The 7935-nt window shown below is 65.5% G+C and overlaps 2 protein-coding genes across 2 annotated transcripts; both read right to left on the bottom strand.

The window, feature by feature from the left end:
* Window positions 1-23: 23 nt before the first annotated feature.
* Window positions 24-4134, bottom strand: H696_00505 (hypothetical protein; the record flags this gene model as incomplete). The annotated part of the gene is made up of 14 exons (XM_009494377.1): window positions 24-38; window positions 107-374; window positions 484-599; window positions 679-775; window positions 879-1041; window positions 1137-1194; window positions 1330-1451; window positions 1571-2167; window positions 2405-2656; window positions 2829-2913; window positions 3046-3207; window positions 3397-3606; window positions 3711-3764; window positions 3994-4134. The coding sequence occupies 14 exons, from the start codon at window positions 4132-4134 to the stop codon at window positions 24-26; spliced, it is 2340 nt and encodes a 779-aa protein (XP_009492652.1).
* Window positions 4135-4970: 836 nt separating this feature from the next.
* On the bottom strand, window positions 4971-7390 carry H696_00504 (hypothetical protein). The gene is made up of 4 exons (XM_009494376.1): window positions 6494-7390; window positions 6228-6318; window positions 5939-6086; window positions 4971-5640 (listed from the first exon to the last, which is right to left on the bottom strand). The coding sequence occupies exons 1-4, from the start codon at window positions 7340-7342 to the stop codon at window positions 5388-5390; spliced, it is 1341 nt and encodes a 446-aa protein (XP_009492651.1). The 5' UTR covers window positions 7343-7390; the 3' UTR covers window positions 4971-5387.
* Window positions 7391-7935: the final 545 nt, after the last annotated feature.

The following is a 7935-nucleotide window of genomic DNA, read 5'->3' as shown; positions in this document are numbered from 1 at the left end:
GGGGGGGGGGAGTGAGGATGCCATCAGTGCAGGCGAAGCTGTCGAACAAGGGACGGCGAACAATGGCCCGGGAGAGGGACAGCCGCCCGTGGGACCACGCACAAACAACCGACTGGAAGAACCGCACAAAGTCCGCATCGAAGAAGAGCGGGACCGAATGGTCAACCGGGGAGCTGGCAAAGCCGCCATCTCCGCTGAACCAGGGCCGCCAATGGGGCGAGTTGACCGTCGGCATGGAGGACACATGCGGCAGCGGGGCGAACGAGGCCGACACAGCCGACCTGAAGGCAGCCGAGTCCTGGAGGAAGGTCAACAGGGCGAAGAAGTTCTCCCGCGACAGGTGGAGGCCGATGAGTTCGCGGCGAATGCGAGCTCTACATGGCAGACGGTCACGTCAGTGGGCCGGGCCGCGTGACAGGCAAGGGGAGGGAGGGGGCCAGAGGGCCGAGGAGATGAGAGGAGAGGGGGTCAGCAAGACGATACCGATCCATCTCCGGGAGGGAGTTGTCATTTCCGGCCACGAGAAGACCCAACAGCAGGACGCAAAGGGCCGGGATATAGGGGTCCGGGATGTGGGACATCTTGCCAGTGTTGACAAGCTGGTCCAGCAACAGGGAGGTCAATGAGACGGCGGGCAGGCGGGCAGGCGGGAGACATGCATCGCGGGAGGCAACATACCGACTGGATGATGCGGCCATGATTAAGTGCCATGATGACGGCCGGAGTGAAGTCATGCATCCAGATTGCCAGCAGCGAGAGAAGGGCCACAAGAGCGCTGTTTGCGTGTGCGTGTGCGTGTGCGTGTGCGTGTGCGTGTGCGTGTGCGTGTGTGTGCGTGTGCGTGTGCGTGTGTGTGTGTGTGTGTGAGCGTTTCGAACATGAGCACGAAGAGGAAATCCAGCTGGCCCGGAGCAAGGCGATTCGGGGACATCATGGAGGCAAGGTCGCACATGGAAATCGGCCGACTGGACGCCATCAGCTGGGCGTCCGCAGTAAGAGAGACAATTCGATCGCAAATGGCAAAGAAGAGCAACTGGCTCCCTGTAGAGGCGCGGGGAAAGAGTGCCTGTCAGCAAAATCCAAGAAGCAAAAGGGAGGCAACGGTCGCGAGCATGACGAGGCTCGGCACGACGCACCCGGCTGAGTGGGATCAATGTAGGCCTGAAGCAGTTTCTCCTTGCAGGCGGGGGTGTTCTGACGTGCGTGTGTGCGTGTGTGTGTGTGTGTGTGTGTGTCAGCGGAATCGAGTCATGGGCTGCAAGCGGAGCAGAGGCAAGCTTGGCAGGGCACATTGCCATCAAGGAACAGACCAAGAGCCCCGGCACGTACCGACAGAATGTGGCTGAGGATGTTGCAGACAAACCACACGCGGTAGGGGTCAGCCTCGAGCTCCTCCTGCGAGAGAGACGCCAGCGGACCGATGGCCAGAGTTCGAAGGGACGACGCGTCATCTGCCACCAAAGGGAAAGGACCAGCCGAAGGAGCGAATGCCCAGGCAACGAGCCACAGTGTCAGTGGGCAGAGGGGAGAAAGCCCAGCAGGGGCCACCGGCCATGGAAAGCCCACGCACCATCCGGCGAGGGAACCAGCAGCGAGTTGAGAACCACCTGCTGCGAGTCCGGGTGGCCGAAGATGAAGGACCGGAAGGCATAGGCCGCGGCCGAGCGGATCCCAAGCGACAACGAAGGCCCATAATGCGGCGAGCCGAGGGCCACCTGCAGCAGGTGGGAGATGGCATCCTCGCGAACCCGGCCACCGGAGGCCTGGTGCGAGAGGGTCGGCGACAGCGAGGCAAACTGCTTGCGGCACTCCTGGTAAATGCGCATGGTGTCGCCGATGGCCAGCAAAGCCTCCCGGCGGATGGGCGCGTAGATTTGCATGCCCGACCCGACGGCCAGGCCACCGATGAGGGTCATGATGTTGGTGCGCAGGAGATTGCGCTCGACCGTGCGATTCGGGGCCATCGAGCCCATCATCATGGCCCCGCCGCCGGACATCGGGCCGAAGAGCGACTGCGATGAGGGGGACACCAGGCTGGAAAAGCCGGCATCGATGCCGGAGTTCTCTGGCAGGATGAACAGCCGAATGATGCCAATAATCTGGGTGACGATGTGCGCGCGCGAGGACGACCGCTGCGTCAGGTTCAGGTCGTTCGAGGGGCTGATGTCTGGTGGTGGCATGTGCATATGGCCATGGACATTCATGCGTGAGTCGACACAGGGGCGTTTGCGTGTGTATATCTAGGCGGGAGGGGGAAAGGGGCGGGGGATTTCTCTCGAATGCGAAGGGGCATGCGAAGGCATGAAGGGCGAGAGGCGAGTCACGAAGGGAGGGGGGGGAGAGGGGGGATTCCCCACCGCTCGGCCTCCCCTCGCCCAGCCTCCCGATGGCAGTGGACACATACCGGACACGTCGTCGATGTGCAGGAGGCTGCACAACTTCGGGAAGAGGTCATACTCGAGGAACATGCCGCGGACCTTCTCCGAGCGGAGAAGCGAAGCCAGCGCGGCCAGCGCGTCGGTCACCACAATCCCGCCATAGATGCCGTCCTCGCTGAGAGCAATCGTCAGCAGGAGTTCCATGCAGTTGTTGTAGGCCAAGGCCTGCTGGATGTGTGGCGACCGTTGAGCCAGCGGAGCAATCAGAAGCGGAATCTCTGCCAGTGGAAGGAGGGGGACCACCAAATGAAAGCGGCGGGCGTGAGGGAGCACGAGAAGGAGAGGGAGAGAGGGAGAGGGAGAGAGGAAGTTAGAGGCACCAAAAACGCCAGGAAGGAGGGCCATCGCAGGGAATGAGGACGGATGGCCGAGAGCGGGGAGGGGGCGCACCGGTGCGCAGCTGATCACTTCCATCCGACAGACCGGCCTGAATGTTGACCACGAAATCCGGATCCTGCAGGGCGGCATCCTGGATCTGCTCGAGAAGAGGGGGCATATGTCAGAGGAACACGCGCCGGTGAGGCTCAGCCGAGAGGGCCCGAGCTGGCTGACTGGCTGGAGGTGGGGCATCCCCCTGCGAGCGAAGGGGAATGGATGGAAAGCGCACTGGATGGGGGTTGACATTGAGCAGCCGTCCCAGGAGCTTGATGGCGGAAATGCGCGTGGCAATGCGGAATTCATAGTCCGACCGGGTGCCATCCGGCTCGAGCGGCAGGAGCTCATCGAAGGGCTGCAGCTGGCGCATAATCAAGAGCAGGAAGTCCCGGTTCTGGTGATTTGCCAGACGAGCGCACGTGCGCGAGTATGTGTGTGTGTGTGTGTGTGTGTGTGTGTCGCAGGGGAAGACAGGGAAACCGGGAGACGGGAGAGGGGGGAGGGAAGGGACGAGGTAGTCAGTGGGTCAGGCAATTGCCAGGACCGAGGATGGACGGCGGTCGGACATGTCACCATGGCGCACCTGGACAATGGACTGGCACACGGTGGCACTGCTGTCGGCCACGCCAGCAGCCGGGGGGTCTGGGGTGGTCAGAATGAACAGGGTGTCCAGCGCGATGCGGGCCAGGTCCGCATGCGGGAGGTAGGTTTTGGCCACGCCATTGGCACTCTGCTCGGCCGGCTCGCCGGTGAGGGTGCTCATCAGCGCCGGCAGGGCACGCTCGGCCACAAGCTGTCCACAGCCGAGGAAAGGCATTTGATGGGGAGTCAGTTTTGGTGGCGTGTCCCATGCCATTTCCGGAAGAGCACCAAAGCCGGGTGGAGGAGGGCGCGTACGGATTTGTAGGAGTTCGACATGGACCGCAGGGTTTGCAGCGAGGCAAGGCAATCCTACGGGGAGTGGCAGTGCGTGCGCGTGTGTGTATGCGCACGCGACGGAAATACCGGGGGGGGGGGGGGGGGGGGGGGGGGGGGGGGGGGGGGGGGGGGGGGGGGGGGGGGGGGGGGGGGGGGGGGGGGGGGGGGGGGACGTGCACATGTGCAAGCGGGTGTTAGGCCAAGGAGAGACCCAGCAAGGGTGCCTGCCGGTTGGCGGCTGGCCAGAGTGAAAAGCACGCACATCATGTAGTGTGGCGCTGATGATCCGGTCGCAGGTGGTTTGAATGACGCCAGCCGGCGAGCTATAGTCCAGCCCGGCGCTGGCAGGGCTCATGGCGGCGGAGTCGCCGCCGGACCCGACAAAGGACTTGAGGAAGTTCATGGGGGCCTCTCCACGGCGTGCGTCTGGAAGCGGGGAGAAGGCGCAAGGCGGGCGCGAGAGGGGGAGGACGGAGAGAAGGAGCGGAAGGAGAGCGGGGGGGGGGGGGCGGGCGGGCAAAGGAGAGACGCAGGCACGGAGGGGAAACCAGGGAGGAGGAAGAGAGGGGCAGGGGGGGGGGAGGAGGAAGCAAGAAGACCTGCGCCGGCTAGACGGGAAGGGATAGCTCGGGGGTGGCCCGGGCCGGCGCCCTGCCGCGGCGCGTCATTAATTCGGTCTCCTCCCTGGGCGTGTTGGCGCTCCTGCTCCCAGCGGCGGTTTTCAAAACACCCAGCCCGCCGCCCTGCCCCTTGCAGGTTGTCATCGGACGGTCGATCCGCCACGGGCGGCAGCCGCTCATCCCCCGGGCCCAACTCCCCCACCCAATCGGGGCCGCGTCCCCCCCCCCCCCCCCCCCCCCCCCGTTCCCCCGACAAAGGCATGTCTTCCCGCGCGCGCGCGCGCCAGCCATCGCCCTTCCGCGGTCCTGGGGGAGTTGCCCGCGCAGCGGCCTTTCCCGCGCCCCTTGCGCCCCGGGAACTCGGGCAGCCGGCCTAGCTGGAGGGAGCCCGAACACTGACAGACCCGAGTCACGTGCAGAACGGTTGTCACCTCGGCCGATGTGCCAACGGCCTGGCGATTGATCGCCGCATTCCGCCGTGCAGGCACGCGCCCGGGCACCCGGCGACCAGCAACAGGTACACATCCTATTCCCGGGACTTGCCCTCTTCTTCCCCCGGGGCCGTGGCTGGCCGCGCTTCCGCCGGGGTTGCCACGCCCGACCACCGAGGGCGACATGGTGCACGAACGGCTTGGGTGTGTATTTTTGGAGGTGCCCCCCCCCCTTTTGCCTGTGTCTCCGCCTGCACGCTCCGGCAGAAGGTTCGCGGCTGCCGCTGTGAAGCCACACTCGGTGCCGGCGGTGCGTCCCCAGGCTGGGGGACGGCTGATCGCAGGGGGAAAAAAAAGGAAAGGAAAGCAAGAAGAGTGATGGTAGAGGGGGAGGAATTGGCCGGGCGCGCGGGCGTGCACTTCGGCGAAAACCGAGCAAGAGGAGGGGGAAGAAGCAACGGCCTCCAAAGTGCAGGGACAAGGAAATACATTATCTGGGATTCTATAGGGCACGTGCAAGCATGTACATAGACGCGGGTGGAGCCCAGGGCGCCATATGCGCCTCTCGGCCACCATATTGGCTTCTCGGGACTCATATGCCGGGGTCAAAACTCGTCGGCACTCTCGGATGTGTTGTAGTTGGAGGAGGTCCCCATGCCGAGCGGCGTGGAGGGCATGTGGTCCGGGGTCGACTGCGGTCCGGTCCAGCCGGCGGCCGCCGTGTACAGGCTCGAGTCCCAGGTGTGCCGGTTGAGCCGGTCAAAGAGACCGGGCGGCAGGCTCTTGACCAGCTGCAAAGTCAGGGAGATGGCATGGCCGGCATTCAGATCGGGCATGTTGCGGAAAACGCGCATCGGGCTTGACATGCGCGAGAAGGAGGGCGTGTTTTGGGGGAGGGGGAGGGGGGAGAGGCAAAGCCGGCAGGGGCAGCGGGCAGGAAGCCATGGGTGGGGCCATGGGTGGGGCCATGAGTGGGTTCATGAGTGGGCCATGGGTGGGGCCATGAGTGGGGTCATGAGTGGGGTCATGAGCGGGCCATGAGCGGGCCATGAGTGAGGCCATGGCGGCAAGGAAGAAAGAGGTGAGCAAGGAGCCGCGCAAGGAAGGCGAGCAGGGGGAGGGAGGGGAGGGACGATGTGACAGATGTGGCACGCACCTGGGGGAGCTGAGCAGCGCGTTGCGGATCTGCAAGAGCCGGGCCACAATGATCAGGATGTTCAAGTGTGGCCCAAAGGCAAAGAGGAAGTCCCACAGACGCAGGACCTCGCTCAGCGGCTTGGCCGCCCCTGACAGAGTGAGCACCCCTAAACGGCGGAGCGGTCCAGGCCAAAGGAGCAAGAGGTGGCAAGCCGGGGTCAGGAACAGAGAAAACGGAGAGGGCGGACGGAACAAATGGTGAAATAAAAAAAAAACCACCGCGCATATACCCGCATGTTGCGACGCACAGGGGAAGGAATAGAGCGAGGCCGGCATGTTTTTGGAGTTGAAGAAGGCCGCCAGCTCGGGATCAAAGAAGCTCAAGCACTCGTCAATGATCTGGAGGGAGAGAGAGAGAGAGCAAGCACAGTGGCAGTCAGAGAACAGCCGGACAGGGCAGAGGTGGAGAGAAAAAAAGGGCGGGAGAGGGAGGCCGGCAGCCGGGCCACACTCAGGGGGACGCCCCCCCCCCCCCCTCCCGCCCCCCTGCGACGGGGCGCATGTGCGCACGCACCTGGCAGCCCATGTGCACGCCGTCCAGGCTCGGCACCAGGTACATGGGAATGTAGTAGGAGCACAGGAGGCGATACAGGCCGAAGGCATCCACCTCGCCGGGCATGGTGATGTAGAGGATCGGCGCCAGGAGGACATTCATGCCCTGCACATAGGGGGACGTCCGGGGAGACCCGGCGGCAGTCAGCCGCGGGGAGCCCACCTGCAGGGCGGTCGGCAGGAGCTCCGGGCTGGGGACGGTCGGCTCGGCGTCCGACTGCAGGAGCAGGATGTTGCTGGACCGCGAGCGCCGGTGGCTGCGGGCCGGCCCGCCGAACCCCCGGCCGGCCCCCTCGTCCGGCGAGGAGAAGCCCGACGCCGAGGAGGAAGGCGACGTGGAGGACAGCGAGAAGGCATCCGGCCCGGAACCGACCATGCCGGGGCGCCGGTCGGCCACCGTATGGGCATACGCGCTGAGGACCCGGACCAAGGAGGCCTCGGGCACGCGGTCGCCGAAGTCCGCATCCCCGCGAAAGGTCCGGAAGGCATCGTTGCAAATTTTCGAGTGCACACTGCTCGGGCCACGCGCGATCAGGGCACTGTAGGCCGCGGCCGAGGGCCGGTCCGAGTCACACAGGAGCACGGTCCACAGGCGCGACCGGAGCGACTGCGGCGCCGACCGAGGCAGCCCATCCAGAAGGACCAGCCGCCGGAGGTGGTTTAGCCGCGCGCGAATGGCCACCGGGCTGTTGATGTTCCCGGCATCGGCGTCGGCCCCGGTGCCGCTGGGTTCCCCGTTGGCCGACGGGGCCAGCGTCACGCTCCATGGTGCCGACAGCAGGCGCTCATATTTAACCTGGAGCAGGGCCATTAGGGGCGACGCTTCTCAGAGGGAGGAGGCAGATGGGGAGGGGGGAAGGAAAGGGGGGGGGGGAGGCGAGAAGGGGGAGGAGTCGATGCGGGGGGGGGGGGGGGGAGGGAGAGGCGAGAGGCGGAGGAGGGAGGCGGAGAGAGAAGGAGGCGGCGGAGCAAGAGGCGGGGCTCGGCACGCTGTGAGGAGGGAGGAGGGAGAAGCCTTGGGCGGCGGTGGGCGGGCCGGGGCCGGTAGCAGCCCGGCCCTTCTGTATGTATGTATGTGTGTGTGTGTGTGTGTGCGCGCGCGCGCACGCAAACGTGTGCCTATGCCCCTCGCCGGGTCCCGGGGCTCAGTGAGGATGTCACCGCGGGCCCCGGGACGGGGGCGGGAGCGGTAGATCGCCAGAAGTCCCCTCGGTGGGGATAATTAAAGGCCTCGGCACATGTGGAGTGCGCGCCGTCGTCCGGGGAGGGGGCCGCAGACTCGGCCATTGCGCAGCCGTGGTGGACGCCGAACACGCCCCGTCGGGTGTCAAAAAAAAAAGAGCAACCGACCAGGCCAGACCGGGCCGGGCCGGGCCGGGCCAGCCGCCGAACAGACACACACAC

This window comes from Fonticula alba, assembly GCF_000388065.1.
Source record: "Fonticula alba strain ATCC 38817 unplaced genomic scaffold supercont2.1, whole genome shotgun sequence".
NCBI classification, from domain to species: Eukaryota; order Rotosphaerida; family Fonticulaceae; genus Fonticula; species Fonticula alba.
Note: the sequence above shows the minus strand (reverse complement) of the source record. Positions and strands in the feature narration are given on the sequence as shown.

Excerpts from the sequence above, each read along its gene's own strand:
- H696_00504 (XM_009494376.1), bottom strand. The coding sequence starts at position 7,342 with ATGGCCCTGCTCCAGGTTAAATATGAGCGCCTGCTGTCGGCACCATGG. Across the intron at positions 6,319-6,493 it reads GCGTGCACATGGGCTGCCAG|ATCATTGACGAGTGCTTGAG; the intron begins GTGCGTGCGCAC and ends CTCTCCCTCCAG. Across the intron at positions 6,087-6,227 it reads CTCGCTCTATTCCTTCCCCT|GGGTGCTCACTCTGTCAGGG; the intron begins GTGCGTCGCAAC and ends TCCGCCGTTTAG.